General features: G+C 37.9%; 1 protein-coding gene across 1 annotated transcript; it reads left to right on the top strand.

The window, feature by feature from the left end:
- Positions 1–4,489: 4,489 nt before the first annotated feature.
- Positions 4,490–17,094, top strand: LOC102689494 (sodium/potassium-transporting ATPase subunit alpha-1-like). Its single transcript, XM_006639372.3, has 23 exons — positions 4,490–4,706; positions 5,619–5,729; positions 6,259–6,318; positions 6,754–6,957; positions 7,047–7,160; positions 7,427–7,561; positions 7,663–7,780; positions 8,062–8,330; positions 8,740–8,938; positions 9,355–9,464; positions 9,802–9,936; positions 10,077–10,269; positions 11,359–11,534; positions 11,619–11,755; positions 12,091–12,241; positions 12,533–12,701; positions 12,810–12,964; positions 14,188–14,311; positions 15,268–15,413; positions 15,529–15,659; positions 15,988–16,089; positions 16,363–16,454; positions 16,911–17,094. Exons 1-23 carry the CDS (start codon positions 4,695–4,697, stop codon positions 16,937–16,939), a joined length of 3,072 nt encoding a protein of 1,023 aa, XP_006639435.2. The 5' UTR covers positions 4,490–4,694; the 3' UTR covers positions 16,940–17,094.
- The last annotated feature ends 992 nt before the right edge of the window (positions 17,095–18,086 follow it).

Genomic DNA, 18,086 nt, shown 5'->3' with positions numbered 1-18,086 from the left:
GAGTAATAATGATATTATGACACGTATAGTTCTATTTGTTATTGGTTGTGCAACAGAACTGAATCAAATGGCTGTGCTACAGCATGTATTGAAAAGAGCACATGGCATTTAAGATTTATTTTTAAACTGTGCCAACCAATTAATGTTAAATTGATTTTTGTGGTCCTTTGCTGTGTATTATTTAACTGGGCAATTAAAGTTAATAAATAATTGGAGTTAAATGTAATTTGTGGTACGACTCATTGTGTTCAACCCTTACTTCTTTAAACTGTATAAACTTTATGTGGGATTTATGTGGTTACTGTACATTTTTTAGTCATATTGGCAATACTGGATATAGCACTATATACAATATATACAATACTGTATATATTCTCACACCTGAAGAAGGCTCCACAGTCAAAACGTTGTGTTTCCTTTCTTTTTAGCATGGAATAAACCCGTTGCCTGTTCCTTAGCAGCCCACGCATGCTGACGCAGCTCCCTACTTGAACTACTGTACACCGTGCAAGTTGTATTCCGTTGCTTATTCTCACAAAGTGTGTTTTTAATATGGACATAGTTGTAGGGAGGCACTGCCCTCGGCCATGCTCCTTCCCCTAACACTAATTCTCACGTCAGTTTTCTCACTTCAGCTTTCTCAGAAGCCAATTAACCTCCAGTACCAGTAGGATACTAGAGCACCCAGAGGAAACTCACTCAAAGGCAGGGAGAACATACTGTACACTCACCGGTGTACCCAGGACATTAACAGCAATGCTAACCACTGCACCATTGTGTCTCTTTCTGTACAAAATGATGATTCACCTCACTGTTTATCATAAACAGGCCAATGTTTGTTGTGAGGTACCCTCACTGCAGCTAACAAGAACATTCTGCACTCCTGGGTCACAAAGGAGAGCTCATGGGCTCCATCATACTGGTGTCTGCTCAAAGGTGTTGTCTCCCTAATGACCCAGAGCCAAACTGGAATGGAGCCATCCCAGCCTAGAATCTCACTGTACTTACAATACATTAGATGACCTTCTGAGTAATGCCCTCTTTTAACAGCTTTTTTTGAATGTACGGTAGCTTTTTTTGTGGAAAACAAAAAATATCTAGACATGAGCTTCAATGCCAAACATTTGAAGTGACCAATGCCACATGAGAGGAATTTAGAATGTAAAATTGGACGGGTTCATTTGTCAATTCTGGAATACAAGGAAAACGATTGTAATTGCAGTAGAAGACACAAAGAAGCAATCTACAGTAGGTTATACAAACACTTAGTATTGTCCATTACTATCCAGCACTGAAGACATTACACTGTATTTAACACGAAATAAGGAATGTCCAAATAAAACTAGGGGGTGGTACAGTAGCAGGTGGAACTTGCAGCACCTTTTCTCTGGGTGCTCTGGTTTCCTCCCACTGTCCAAAGACATACTAGTGGGTGAATTGGCTTCTGGGAAAACTGGCCCTAGTGTGAGTGGGTGTGTCTTGTGCACCCTGCGAAGGACTGGTGTCCTGTCCAGGGTGTATCCTGCCTTGCTCCTTTTGCTTGCTGGGTAGGCTCTGGCCCTGTGACCCTGTTTTGGATAGAAAGTGGATGAATGAATTTACCTGTAGTTATTCAATATTATAGGATTTATTGGTTACATATCACACACAGTATTAATTTAGATATGGAATGAATATTGAGTGAAATTGTGTTGTGCCATGTTGATACATAATATACATCATATTTATTATTTATTTAGATTTTATAATATACCAAATAAAACAAATCTTCTTTATTACTGTAATTACCGAAATTGGTAAACTAAATTCTCACTATATTTTTATATATATATTTTATATATTTATATTTATTTTTATATATTTTAATATATTTTTACAGAGCTTAAAGGGACAATACAATCCCTTTAATACACAGGTTTAACAAAGCATCTGATGTAGTCACAACTAAAAACTGTTTTTTTTAAAAAACATTAACATTTAGGAAGCAGGAAATGCCTGTTATAATTAATAAGATTTTAAGTACATTTTTAGTTTCTGTTGTTTTGGTCCAGTTTAGCCTATACTTGCCCTTTATCTATGTTTGCAATAATTTAGCTTATAGGTAAGCACAAGCATGACAATATTATGGGTTACTTTATTCCCAAAGCTTTTCAACAGTCAAAGGAAGTCAAGTACAAATCTTAGTGTTATATTGTGGTGTGGAGCAAACAAATAGTACTGAGGATCAACTAACTTCCTTACACCTTCCACGCTCAGTAAACATTTGATCTTTTCTAATTTCTTAGTTACAAACCTCAGCTTCTTAAAAATAGTTTTAATACAAATGATAACAGTTATCACAAATTTTCTATAGTCCTTTATATACATGGAAATATGTGCAGTCACATATGAACATACATTTACCCACATTCTGGTATTACAATTATTTTGGTAGAATTCAGGACTATGCAAACACCTGTAAATGGAAAAATAGAGTGCTTGACATAGACAGCAAAAGCTTTAGCTATGCATAAAGAACAGACAACACTGAACTTGAAGAAAACACTTCAGGAGTTCTGTCAAAATCTAATGAAGGCAGAGAAGAGGCATGATTTGAAAACACGCTTTTCTGGGGTAGCTTCCCTGGCACCCCACAAGGGGTTCATCAGAGTGTTCTGTAAGGGTGAAACTTTCAAGAGAGTGAGGAAGAAAAATAATCTGAATATGTAGGTAAAGGGAAGTGGGTGATATTAGGCTTTGACCTCATCCTGTGTTTAAAACTCCATTCATGAAAATTGCTTACACTACATGTCATTTGTACATCATCTACACTATGTGAGGAAGCAATAACTGAGGCAGAAAAAATGTTTGGATATATGATTTAAGGTGCAGATTTTAAATCAAGGGATGTTATGTGTAACATTCAGTCCAGAGAAGAGCACTCAGATACATTCTCAGGCTTAAATATCACACATTGTCAGGCAAAAGGAACAAGCCCCTTTTTATTCTTGAGCAGAGAATAATGTGAAGGGACTTGATTTAAGTTTTCAAAATGTTCAAAAGCGTTGACTAAATGAACCCAAATAACTTTTTCAAGATCATTAGATCAATAGCATGTAACAGAAGAGAGAGTGGAAAACTCCTGTCTGTGGAAGTGCATTTAAACCTCTGAGAAGGAGGCATTTTTCACACACAAGACCTGCAACAAACAACATGTCAACAAGTCCAGTTGTTGAAGCTAAAATACTGACCTCTTAAAAGAAAACACTGGATGAAATCTGTAGATCAATGAACTACTACCAACCAAATAGCCATCCTCATCTCAGCTGTAGCCTCTTCTATGGCCCTTATAAGGTCACCTCATGCAGCTGCGGTGAAGTTCGAGGCTGGGCTGGCTCCATTCAGCTGTGGCTGTGGCTTTGTAGAAAGACACATTTGCTAAACAAACATGACTCGGATGAAGCAAATAGGGGCTCCTTTGTTCTAAGCAATTGCAAAAATATATTGTTATCTGCAAAGGAAATGGAAAAAGAACAGAAACTACTCAATGAGACTAAATTGAGAGATGGCATCCTCTTGGATACTTTATTACAGAATAGCTCTATTTATAGCTTCAGATACCCAAGCAGATTTATTATTTTTGTACTCCGTTCACATTTTAGACAGAGATTTGAACCTACTGATATGGGAGCATCTAAGATATTTTAACATGCATTAAATCTAAACCTTTTATTGATCGAATATAAAAGAATCCACATGACCTCTGCCAGCCTCTAGAATAGATAGTATGCATTTTGTCTAAACATGTACCTGTAAAGATACTTAATTTCACAAACAATGTATACATTTGTGGTATCAAAATGTTACATATTATCAATACACCATAACTTAAGGAATTTAGTTGACAGAACTAGGGTTTTGTCAATAATCACCTAACCTTAAAATGATAAAAATTAAATAATTCTTCCTTATAGAGAAATATAATCTAGACCTAAGTCAAATAAGTGATGATTTTCTTTTTAAACTGCATACTTCAGAGGACATTTTTCCCTGGAGAATTAATTTCTTAGCAATTCTTTATTTATGACAATATTCGGGTATGGTGATTGGGTGCTATAATTGTTTAAGAATATTTATCGCAAACCTTAATTTATATCAAGAAATTACTAACACGTCCATGTGAAACACCAGTAAGTGTCAATATTATTCATTTCCAGTGCTGAAATATGGATGTCAAGAAAAATTCTTCAGATGTAGTTTTTGCAGATAAAACAAAACTTTGCAGTTTGAGCAAAATAATTTCTATACTGAATCCTGTATTTACAAAGGCAGACAGATGATGGCAAACCACTTTGCTAAACTACCTTCACGGTTCAATTTACACTAAATTGAAGGCACAACCAAGGCTGAAGTTGACCTGAGTAAATAAGGGCCAAGAGTCTTCCCACTGCTCATGTCAGGATCCGTGACATCACGCTGGCTGGAGGATATAAAGGTGCAGGACTGAGGAAGACAGGCAGGGAAGGCTGGCTGTGTCCTCCTGAAGAGGCACACTCACCCTGGGAACAGCTGGAAACACCGCACAGCCTACTCAGGAGGAAATCCAAATTATTTATTTATTGGTTTGTTTGTTTGTTTGTTTGTTTGTTTGTTTGTTTGTTTGTTTGTTTGTTTGTTTGTTTAAATAAGAAGACTCCCACACAAAGCCAGCAAACATGGGATTTTTAGTAAGTATTTTTATGTACTCTATCCTTAGGTATTTTCAGTGTAGTTTTGTGTTAAAACAGCACATATCTGCTCATCACGCTGCAAAAGAAAGTGGAGCAGTGGCACTGTGGCTAAGGCTCTGTGCCTGTGGCTAGAAGATTGTCGGCAGAGGAATCCTACTCTGATGGGCCCCTGAGCAAGGCCCTTCACCCCAACAGCTCCAGGGTTGCTGTATAAATGGCTGACCCTGCGCTCTGACCCCAGGCTTCTCTCCCTGTCTGTGTGTCTCATGGAGAGCAAGTTGGGGTATGTGAAAAAGACAAATTCTTAATGCAAGAAATTGTATATGGCCAATAAAGTGATGGTACTGGACTCTGTATGAATGACAATGGTGGGCCAAAGACCTGATGAAGCAGCCAAAGAGTCAATCTCACCACTGTCTAATTTACCACTTGACACAGCAGCGTAGTCACAGATTTGAGAAGATGGGTGTATTTGCAGTATGAAGAATGAATTTAACTTTTGAATCTTTGGCATCTTAACCTCAGTTAACATATTTATTGTCCTCTAAGGGTATAGCCTTATGACAATCCAATAGGCTTGATATACAGTACCATAAGCAGGGTTTCTGTATTTATGTATCTGACATCTTTTGCTTACAATCCATTAATTGTTCTTTACAAACTGTTGATAAGATAAGAAAAGATAAGGATAAGAGTTGGTTGGACCCATTGCACATGTACATTGTAGTATAATCTCTCAATTGGTGCAAAGCGGTCACAAATTTCATCCTGAGGACATAAATTGAATTTGTATGAAGGGGTCCAATTCAGGTTTCCTCTTCAAATGATCATTGAACCTTTTGCATTGCTAACCATTCTGTCTTCCCGCTGAGTGCAGTAGTGACAATAATAATCTCCACAATGTCTTAGGAAGGACACAAGTATGAGGCAACTCCAACATCAGAGAAAGAAGGAAAGAAGAAGAAAGGAAAGAAGAAGGGACATAGAGACATAGAAGAACTGAAGAAGGAAGTTGATTTGGTGAGTATCTGATATTTACATTGTTTTTGTAAAGTTACTCTTCACTTGTAGATAGTATTTTCTCTTTTACATTGAGAGTAAGAGTGTAAAATGCAGTAATTCAAGGGGGGGAAATGAACCTATAACATGGTCTGTGCAGAGTGACAGTAGTGGTAATGTGAATCTGGGGTTCAACCATATTTGGCATGCCGCATGATCAGTTATTGGCCTTTTTTAAACGAATGAATCATTGAGCTTCCCCAAGAGTCATGTTTCCTTAAGGAAAGAAACATGACAATGGTAAATCGTGAATATGGAAAAAATCTTAACTGGTGTGTTGCAAATTTAGCACTTATTTTCTTAGCTAAAACATATATATCCTATACAATAAAATATATTTATCAGTACAACCTCTTGTTATCACTTTTGTTTAATCTGAAAAAATATAATGGTTAACATCTTGTAAATATTGAAATATTAATATTTTGTCACAATACTATTTGATTAAAGACCTTTTGTACTCAGGAATTTTATTAACTATTTTATTTAGGATGATCATAAGCTAGCGTTCGATGAGATCCAGCGGAAGTATGGCACTGATCTCGAACGGGTAGGTTTCTGTTCTGCTCTCCTCCGATCACTGGGGTAATCCTTTCAGTACCTTTTATCACTGAACATTTCACATTTCAGTCATTGTATTGGTAGATTGTATATAAATTTTCACACATTTTTAATCCAAAATTTAATTCTAATCCATTCATATCTGAAGAGGTATAGCTCTCAAACCTGGTGGGTTTTATCCCACTGTTGAATCCTTCAATTAAACTTTAATTAAAGGTTACTGAATTATGAACATAACTGAGCTTGTGCTGTAGGTTTGGACATGTTGGTACATATGATATCTTAAAAATATTAAGTTTACCAAACAAATTTTAATTGAGAATCTTTGAGTTTTAGAAAAGAAAGTTTGGTTGGTTGGTTGGTTGGTTGATTGACTGGTTGGTTGATTGATTGATTGATTGATTGATTGATTGAATTTTTTCAGGGTTTAACCATCAGCCGTGCCTCTGAGATCCTGGCGCGAGATGGCCCCAATGTCCTGACTCCTCCTGTCACCACCCCCGAGTGGGTCAAGTTCTGCAAGCAGATGTTCGGCGGTTTCTCCATGCTTCTGTGGACTGGAGCCTTCCTCTGTTACTTTGCTTATGCAATTCAACAAGCCACAGACCCAGAACCCGTCAATGACAATGTAAGCACATAGGTACAGGTCTGAAACTTTAAAGACACGTATAACATAGTTCTTGGTGACGACAAGTGTCTTTTTCTATTTTCCTGCAGCTGTACCTGGGAATTGCACTTACTTTTGTTGTGATCATTAGTGGCTTCTTCTCATATTACCAAGAAGCTAAAAGCTCCAGGATCATGGATTCATTCAAGAAAATGGTTCCACAGGTATTTCTTTTCATCTATTTAAAGTCAAGCCATGACAGTCATGCTTAATATATTTGTTCCTGGAAGAAAATTCACAATAATACTTGGTAATGGAATGTCTTTAATCCACAGACACATCTTATACCATGTGACTAATTGTCCTAGTGAAGTGAGACTAAATGAAACAATGATGCATAATGTATCCAACTGGTTAATTACACAGGCAAACCCTTACCTTATTTGAAAAGAAATGGAATATGCAGTATAACTAATTTGTCCGTTTTCAGCAAGCGCTGGTTATCCGAGACGGTGAAAAGAAGAGCATCCATGCGGAGGAGGTTGTTGTTGGAGACCTGGTGGAAGTGAAGGGGGGAGACCGAATACCTGCTGATCTGAGAATCATCTCGGCTCACGGCTGCAAGGTTGGCTAATTCTGTGTGACAAAAGAAGTGACACCTCCATCGGACATACAGTAGCTGTCCTTTCCAAACGTTGGTAAAATTACAGATTTCTTTCTCTGCAGGTTGACAATTCTTCCCTAACTGGTGAGTCTGAACCTCAGACCAGATCTCCTGACTTCTCCAATGAAAATCCTCTTGAGACCAGGAACATTGCCTTCTTCCCTACCAACTGTGTTGAAGGTGCGGGTTTTTATCCAGTGTCATTCTTGAACTATTTTATTAAGTTATTTACATATTTTGAGAAGCATGTGATGCACCTAAAAGTTATTTCTCATTTCCAGTTTATTTTAAACATTGCAATAAAACTGCATTCTACAGCAAACCATGTACTGTGCATCCTATTTATAAGGCATTCATTAATACAGGGTATTATTACAGGTTACATTAATTTACAGGGTCGGACTCAAGAAAGAATGAGGATTTTTTGTATTACTAGTTATTGTGTATCACTCTTCTTTTAGGCACTGCTCGTGGGATTGTCATCAACACTGGCGACAATACTGTGATGGGACGTATTGCAACTCTTGCTTCTGGTCTGGAAGTTGGTCGCACACCTATTTCTATTGAATTAGAGCACTTCATCCGCATCATCACTGGGGTGGCGGTGTTCCTGGGGGTCTCTTTCTTCATCCTCTCCCTGATCCTTGGCTACAATTGGCTAGAGGCCGTCATCTTCCTGATTGGAATCATTGTAGCCAATGTACCTGAAGGTCTCCTGGCTACTGTCACTGTAAGAATAACATTTTCTCAATAAATACCATGAAACGTAAATAGGAAAATATTGTTGGCATAAAAAGATATTTAAGGAAGAAAATATTTATTGTTTTGAACCAATAATGGCAAGATCTCATTGACACTGAAGATCATTTAAGCAAATTTTCACTTTGTTTTAAATTTGTAAGACAAATTGATTCTCTATTTAAGTTTAATTTTGGCATTTAGAAAATTAGACAAACTGTAACATTGTTTAATGAACATGTAATGTATAACGTATTGTAATAACTTGACATCTGATCATCTGAGTCCATTCTCTATTTTTAAAATAAGGAATTGACCATGTAGAGCTTCAGTTGGACTAATCTTTGCTTACTTTATGCGTTTACAATAGTTATACTTGTTAATCTTTCCCTCTCCCTCAGGTCTGTCTGACTCTCACAGCGAAACGTATGGCCCGTAAGAACTGCCTGGTGAAGAATCTGGAAGCTGTGGAGACTCTGGGGTCCACCTCTACCATTTGCTCGGACAAGACTGGAACCCTGACCCAGAACAGAATGACTGTTGCTCATTTGTGGTTTGATAACCAAATTCACAAAGTTGACACCACAGAGGATCAAAGCGGTAAGAAAAAAGTTAACTTTCATTTCAACAGATAATTAAAAAATATATATTTTTTCAATCAACAAGACCTCATCCTCAAAGCTATGAATTGTGAAGCCATCCACTTCTTCTTGCATTGTGAGCTTTAAGTATTTTTATGTTAAAAGCAGATCACAGAAAGATCTCTCCAGTTGACCGATTCCATCCAGTCATATTCAGTCAAACAGGTACTCTCTGGAAGCTCCTGCCCGCTGGAAGTTCATAGCACCATAAGGATTGTAGCTGCCGATGTCATGTTCCATCGTTTTTTTGAACATACAATTAACTAATTGGCCACCTAGAAAAACAAAATGTAACACAATGACTTTTAATTGACCAAGAAACCTTCTAGAGATGAATTGGATTTTGTAATGTTCTTCATGTCTGGATTCTTACAGGTATCTCCTTTGACAAAAGCTCCCCATCCTGGCCTGCTCTGGCCCGTATTGCTGGGTTGTGTAACCGTGCTGTGTTTATGTCTGACCAGGAGAATTTACCAGTGCTGAAGGTAACACTGTCTTTGTGAATACATACTTAGTATGTAGTGAACAAGTCCTGTTTTTTAAGTTTTTATGTATTGTCTTATATTTAAAAAACATGTATAATTCAATGCTTTCATGTTAATTGATATATAGACATATTTTTACTTTAGAGTACTATTGTTTGTGCTAGAATATACTGTATCACATATTACACAATTAAAAAAAGTCCCTCTAAAAAATGGTATCCCAGTAAAATATCACAAAAATCCATAATGAATATTTTTTTACTCTATGCATTAGACTCCCATTCCCAGTATGGATTTTTGCATTTGCAATGGAAGTTCATTATGTTTGTTTCTATAGAGAGATGTTGCTGGTGATGCCTCAGAAGCTGCCCTGCTGAAATGTATTGAGATGTGCTGTGGGTCTGTGAAAGGAATGAGAGATCAGTATCCCAAAGTGGCAGAAATCCCCTTCAACTCAACCAACAAGTACCAGGTACAAACATTAATCCAGGTGCCTAAAGGCAAACCACAAAGGCCAGCTCTCCAAACATGGATAAGCATGACAATTTTTGTATACTGTAAATCTGGACAGACTCTCATGTGTACTTAACACATAATGGTTTTTGTCTCTAGCTGTCTATCCATAAGAACCCAAATCCATCCGAATCCCGATTCCTCTTGGTGATGAAGGGCGCCCCAGAAAGAATTCTCGACCGCTGCTCCACCATCCTGATGCAGGGCAAGGAACAGCCTTTGGAGGATGAGATGAAAGATGCTTTCCAGAATGCCTACCTTGAGCTCGGTGGCCTGGGAGAGAGAGTGCTTGGTAAGTGCACAGCCACAGTGCAGTGGTTCAACTTGGAAATGTTGGCTCCTACTGTAAGTAGGTTCCTCAGCAAATACAGATGGTGACATGTTTGTAACTTCGATACTGTTCTATTTACCATCTGCAGAAAATCCAATCTTTTCATAAAGCAAAATTCTTAACTGAGGTTTGGCCCTGTGTTGTCTGTAAGTAGATAAGATTGAATCCCAGCAGAGGCAGAGCTGCACTCCTTATACTTTAGAAGTAAAATTCAATTTAATTCAATTTATGTTTACATAGCACCTTTCACAGCAAGGTTGCCCCAAGGCACTTAAGAACGCTGTGTGACAATGCATGACATTACAATACAGAAAGAGAACAAGCCAGAAGTCAACGGAGGAGACGAACCAAAAACTCCTCTGGCAGGAAAAACCTCTAGAGGTCCAAGATCAACTGGCTCCCCAACCCCTCTAGACATGCTAAAATTATATTATTCTAAATAATCTCTGTAGACCAGAAAATCCTCCTAAACGATAGCTGTATTCGCTATGTCCCTTTTGAATCCATAGCGTAATGCAGTATTTAACTCGGGCACCATCCAGACATGTGGGGAGGAGAATAGGATAGTTTGGTCAGAACAAATGTATCTACAGTGTACCTGGAAAGACAACACTGAGACACACAATGGCATGTACAGCAGCACCAGCAGCCATAGTTGCAACAAACTATGATGTAAGGTGTGAGAAGGCTGGGCTGAAGTAATAGGTTTAATAGTAATAATAGTTTTAATAGGTTTTATAGTAATAAGAAAAATTGGCAAGTAAATAAGTCAAATAAGTGGCAAGTAAAATTGTCACAGTGTTAAAAAATGTTAAAAGTAAAGAAGTAAAAATTCTGTATTAGTCAAATTGCCATAGTGTGTGTTCTAAAAACTGGTGGAATTGTGATTCCAGAACTGGGACACAGTAATTCTTTCCCTAACTGGACTTTACAAACCAACTCTAGAACACACAATAATAAGAAAGAACTGAGTCTTCTGCGACTTCTTTTCTTGAGGGAGATTTGCTGCTGAATCTGCTGGTTCCTCATGTTCCATTTACTTTCCTGCAGGATTTTGCCACTTTGCCCTGCCTGATGACCAGTTTACTGGAGGGTTTGAGTTTGACACCGATGAGGTGAACTTCCCAACTGAGAACCTCTGTTTTGTGGGCTTGATGGCCATGATTGATCCTCCCCGTGCTGCTGTGCCTGATGCTGTTAGCAAGTGCAGGAGTGCAGGAATTAAGGTAACTTGCTTTTTTAATATAAGCATTCTGTCATGTTGGTTGTCTTAAGCAATCTGGAGTCATCCTTCCCTTTATTGCTTTCAGGTTATCATGGTTACTGGTGACCACCCCATTACGGCCAAGGCCATTGCAAAGGGTGTTGGGATCATCTCTGAGGGCAACGAAACTGTGGAAGATATTGCAGCCCGTCTGAAAATCCCTGTTGCTGAAGTCAACCCGAGGTATAATACCAGAGACATTAAGCTTCTGTGGCTCAGGTTTCCTTCATTTCGTTGCAGTAATACTAACTTACAGGATGTAGGTACAGTATTAGGAAAAATCACTTCCCAGATGTTGACTAAAGAGTTTATTTTGTTTGGGAAATGTGGAAATTTGATTTATTTATGTAATACAGTACATGTGTAACAAATTGAGAGAAGGAACTGATGCATTTCTGACTGTTAGCGTTGTGAGCAATGTATATTACATTAGGCGTAAAACACAAGAGCCTTGGAATAATTAAAAATGAACTTCCATGCCGCTTTAATTACATTTTTTAAATTACCTTGTTTTATAGAGATGCCAAAGCCTGTGTAGTTCACGGCAGTGACCTGAAGGATCTGACTTCCGAGCAGCTGGATGACATCCTGAAACACCACACTGAGATTGTGTTTGCTCGAACCTCTCCTCAGCAGAAGCTCATCATCGTGGAGGGCTGCCAACGACAGGTGCTGCGCAGTATTGAGTTACTCCTGTCCTGACAATAGTCATTAGCCTTGACTAAACACCCTAGATTGGGTTATACACAATACTGTGGTGTATAAGGCATAAGAAGAGATCTGACATCTTGTATTATATAACAGGCTTGAAAACATATCAGACTTTTTCATTTTATTCCAGTCAGTTGTTTTTTTTTAATTTCTGTATTAAAATGAAAGAATTTGATAAACCAAAGCAAGTTGGCCATCTTCCTACGTAAGGCTTTCTTACAAACCAGTAAATCCCCTGTCCATCTACAGGGGGCCGTTGTAGCCGTGACTGGTGACGGAGTCAACGACTCCCCTGCCCTGAAGAAAGCAGATATCGGTGTTGCTATGGGCATAGCTGGATCAGACGTCTCCAAACAGGCTGCTGACATGATCCTGCTGGATGACAACTTTGCTTCCATTGTGACCGGTGTAGAAGAAGGTAAAGCAAGTGTGTCCCAAAGTTTCTGGGACTGTAATGTTAGATTCCATGTGAAATTGCCCAAAGTCCTCCTTTTGCTTGTTTAAAAATTGCTTCTTTTCCTACTAGGCCGTTTGATCTTTGACAACCTGAAGAAGTCCATTGCCTACACCCTGACCAGTAACATTCCTGAGATCACACCTTTCCTGCTCTACATCATTGCCAACATTCCTCTGCCACTGGGAACTGTCACCATTCTGTGCATTGACTTGGGCACTGACTTGGTGAGAGCAGCTACATTTAATTCATTTGTTCAAGGACTGTCTTTTTTCTTCTTAAAACTCAATTGGAACGGTTACACACACAGTATGGCAAACCACAATTCTAGTATCTCATGTACAATTATTAATTATAATACTGTGGCTGGAATTGGGATTTCATATATAAACGTTCCAGAACCCTCAAAGGCTAACCACTCTTCATGGTCCACAGTTGCAACACTGTACTTATTTAGCAAAGGGTACTGTTTACTAATACCAATACTTTTAAAATTAATTTGGAAGTCACAAGGAGCCAGAGTTCCATGTAAACAGCAAAGAGGGGGTGTACTGTGCAATGCATAACAGAAGAACGGCACCTTTACCGTGCTCTGGGCATTCAATAGAGCTTAACTTCAATGTAACTCTCTTTCAATGCAGTTTCAAGCTGCCACTGTTGATAACATGTTAACAAAGTAACTAAAAATCAATTTAACTCCAATTCCTATACTCATACACTGATAAGTCTACTCTTCCTGTCACTGGGGCAATTAAGTTTTGACTGTATGATCTCCCTGTAGACTATACTGTATAGGTGAGAACGTGACTTCGTCCCGGTAAAAGATAGTGTGGATTTTAGCTGCAGCAGGTGACCCAGGCATTTGGCCCTGCTGAAATAGCTGCTAGCCTAGGAGCTAGGCTTTGTGATCATGATCAAGTCTCAACAGTGCAAACAGAACACACATGTTATCTGTATAGCCTTGTGGTAACCTTGCAGATACAAATAGATCATTTCATTTCACTGATAAAATTCTAATATCTTTCATTATTTCAATGAAATAATGACTTAAACCCATCGTGATATGTACAGTTATATAATCAGAACACTGTAGTCAGATTTTAGAAGCAAACGTGTACTGTCATACAAGCAGCAGCAAACCAAAAAGTGAGGCTCTACATCCAGTTGCATTTTTGTTACTCTTCTAGTCTGTATCTAAGGTATTCTCAGAGCAGAGTTATTTCATCATGAAAATGTAATAGATGAGTGAAGAAGATAAAATAGTGACCGTCTTAGATGTGGAGAAATGACTCAAATTAAGAGGTACCAGAACTTAGGTCTGACCGGTTTAGGCACAAATCCCACTTACAGTGTCTTAGTCCAGACTGTTATTGTGGGAATGAAGATAAAAAGTGCAGCATTTGTGCACAGGATTTAATAACAGGCTTTTAAATGTGTCTGTATGTCCAAGATCCCTGCGATCTCCTATGCCTATGAAAAAGCAGAGAGTGACATCATGAAGAGAAACCCCAGGAATATCTTCACCGACAAGCTGGTGAATGAAAGATTGATCAGTATGGCCTATGGTCAAATCGGTAAGAGCTTTATTTTAGCAAAACCAAGAGAACAAAACAATTGATTTTTTAAAGTATTATCAAGAAAAAGTCAAAGTATAATAGCACTACTTTTATTTGTTCTGTATTCTGTAGTAAGTCAATTTAAATGGCAATACCACTTTTTTTAATGAGGAAAATTGGGAAGGTACTTCATAGCGTGTTACAGATAAGAGAGACAGGTATACTTCACAGCGAATTATGAACAAAGCTGTTGTTTACTGATAGTGATGTGAAGCTCCAGGCACACACCGCTGTGCAAATGTCTTAGACATGTCACACTATTGGATTCTTTTTACTCTGTGCTTTTCTTTGTGGAAAAAATGTGGAAACTCAAATTTTAGAATATAAAATACAACAAATGCTAGTAGATCTGTATAATGCAATACAAAAAGAACATTAGCTTTATGGATGTTACCAATCAATTAAATTTGACTGGTAAATGTGATGGTTTAGCTACAACAACATTTCATATTGCTTATCCACGTATGCTTTACCTTGACTTGTCACCATGGCTTTTTGAGGATTTTGATCAATGTGAGTTAAAGATTGTGAAATAATAAGCTTAGTTCCTCCTCACACAGACAAAGTTACATTAATAGCAAACAAAACAAATTTATCAGAGGTGAGCTATGATAGATCTCCAATAAATCCACAGTAAATTTTCAATGAACTTTTAAACCTGCTTTTGACAGACAAATGCAGCTATATATATACATTCAATGACAAAAGCCTGCTAAGAATGTGCAATTGACCCTTTTTGTTCTTTCAAAAGTACTTTAATGCACAACAGTGAGGAACACTTACTAGGATTCTGGAAATTAAACTCGATGTTTGATGGAGCATTTCCATTGTACCCTTTATAAATGGGTTCAAAAGTAGATGACATCCAATAAAACTGTCAACCAAATAAATTTAAAAAATCTTCTTTTTCTTAGGAATGATTCAAGCCTTGGGAGGATTTTTCACCTTTTTCGTCATTCTTGGTGAATATGGTTTTCTTCCGTCAAGGCTTATGGGAATCCGTGTTACCTGGGATGACAAATATATCAATGACTTGGAAGACAGCTATGGACAGCAGTGGGTCAGTATGATCAATCATTCCTTGTAAATGAGCAACTCTTTGAGCTCAAAATATGGAAAAAAACACAAACCCATATAACATTTCTCGTCCTCTTCTGTTTTTCATTTTTATATAGACCTATGAGCAAAGAAAGATTGTTGAGTACACCTGCCAAACAGCCTTCTTTGTTACCATTGTGATTTGCCAGTGGATGGTGTTAATCATCTGTAAAACAAGAAGAAACTCAGTCTTCCAACAGGGACTGAGGTAAGTTTATTAATACTGGTCTTAATAATGTAAGGAATCTTCAGCAGTACAAAGATGCTGGAAAAAAAACGAATGCATATGCTAGTTTCCTTTGTTCATTTGTTCCAAATATTTTATTTGCATGTTTATTTTTTATGAAATATTATAGGAATGTAATCCATTAACACCCTCTGGGATGTGTGCACAGTTGAACAAATTGCTGAATTAGTTCACAGCCTGCCTCCTCCTGCTTCACAATCCTTTGTGTGAAGAAGTGCCTCCTGTTCCCTGTTTGAAATGCACCTCAGCTTTCCTAGATGACTTCATTTCTTTGTGTTTTGTCCACAAGAAACAAAATCCTGGTCTTTGGCCTGTTTGAAGAGACGGCGTTGGCTGCCCTCCTGTCTTACTGCCCAGGAATGGACATTGCCCTCAGAATGTACCCACTCAAGTGAGATTTTATTTTTTCTTCTTGTTTTTAATTAGTATTACTGTACTTGCTGTCACCGATGTGTAATGCTGAATACATTGCATTTAGAAATGCTCTATATTGAAAGCCATGGGCAACAGAACATGTGGCAAAAAGTACTTTGTGTAACCAGACTCTTGCTTACATGGGACTCTAATTCTAACTTTCAAATTGTCCGTGACCATCTCCGTAATATTCAAGAGTGGACAGTACTGCCTCCATACGTGCTGCTAGAGATTCTTTACTCCTTTTCAGGCCCCACTGGTGGTTCTGCCCCTTTCCCTTTGCTCTCTTCATCTTCGTCTATGACGAGATCCGGAAATACATCCTCCGACGCTGTCCAGGAGGTGAGTGAGAACACAAGATTTCAATTTTCTTGGCATTACTTTCTGCCCCTGCTGTACGTTAGAGTAATACTAACGAGCAGAACTGACCAGACACGTACAGTAATTCGAGGGTTTCACTGAGAACGTCTAAGCGATTGGTGGCTAACTGGCTTCTGACGAAGCTTATTGCCACCATGAAATCGCAGACCCGAATGGCTAATCTGCAGTGGGAGTATATTCAATAACCTCATTGAATGAGTGGCACTGAACATGCAACAAATGCAGCTGGTTCCAATATTTTATGTGTTTATTATTATGTACTTTTTATGTGATGTTAATACATTTCGGGAGTACCTGATTGACTCAGATGTCTGGCTTTTTTGCAGTCTTCCTATGGTCTTTGTTCTTTGGGTTTGGGGTAACTTTTCACATGAGTGGAAATTTGAAAGAATAATATATTTTTTGTTCTTTTTTCAGGTTGGGTGGAGAAAGAGACATACTATTAGGGTTCTCTACATCATACAGGCCGGTGCATGAGTCTTACAGCTCTGACCTTTAACAGCTCAGTTAGAGAATCAAGACTTTTTGTGCCTTTGTTGTGGAGTACCTAGAACTGTATGTTTTTAACTCTGTAAATGAAAATAAAATTTCACAGTTACTATCTGTGTCTGGTGGTTCAATTTATTTGATCAGATAACTAGAACTAAAAACAGAATGGATCTCCAAGTTATTCTATTTTTTATACTAACCATTTACAATATTTAAGCAATTTCATCTCTCGCAGGTTTCAAAACAGTTTCACTTTGTAGAATTGTTGAATGAGAAGTTAAATATAATGAGTCCTTCAATATGAGGAGATAAATGAATTTCTAAGGTAGATTACCAGTACTGTGCTGCTCATGTTGTTTTCTGACTTCATGGGTGGTCAACAGCTAATGCCAACCAACCTGCATGTGTGCTGTACAGTCTGTCAAGCAACTGTGTGCAGTTTCATCTATTGTGATGATTGTGAGAGGGCTACATAACTCTAGGTATCTGTAGGTACAGCATCTGTAGGTACACTAAAAAGACTTTTAAACAAAAAGGTAATAAATAAAAATAATTATAAGTCATACATGTGAAATATTCAGCACTTGCCTCAGTAAATAAAATAAAAAATAAGCATCCTTCTGCTCTGTAAGAGGAAATGTCACATGTATTTTCCTTTGCTTTAAAACAACATCTGTTCTTCACTTGCATAACAGCTCTGTTCTCCAGTGCTGTCAACAGAGCAGTATAAAAATATACACAATGGAAAAAACAACTTTGATCTCTATTTACATGAGCCAGTCAAAATAATAGACTCTTTATTACCATCTAGTGGTCAGCTAGTGAAGTGTAATGCACATGTTGTAACAAACTCGGTAAAAAGCTTTCAAAGGCATTCAAATTAAAATAACAAAGATTACAAATTCTTTGTCTTGAATTTTAAACCTTTAAAGTCCTTTTCTATGGAAGCCCGTTTCCGCCAGGGAGGAAAAAAAAAAACGTGCTATGCTATCTCAGAATTCCGACTTAGTATCTCAGAATTGCGACTTAGTATCTCAGAATTGGGACTTAGTATCTCAGAATTGCGACTTAGTATCTCAGAATTCCGACTTAGTATCTCAGAAT

Source organism: Lepisosteus oculatus, chromosome 15, assembly GCF_040954835.1.
Source record: "Lepisosteus oculatus isolate fLepOcu1 chromosome 15, fLepOcu1.hap2, whole genome shotgun sequence".
NCBI lineage: Eukaryota > Metazoa > Chordata > Actinopteri > Semionotiformes > Lepisosteidae > Lepisosteus > Lepisosteus oculatus.
This window is presented reverse-complemented; position numbering and strand designations above follow the sequence as displayed.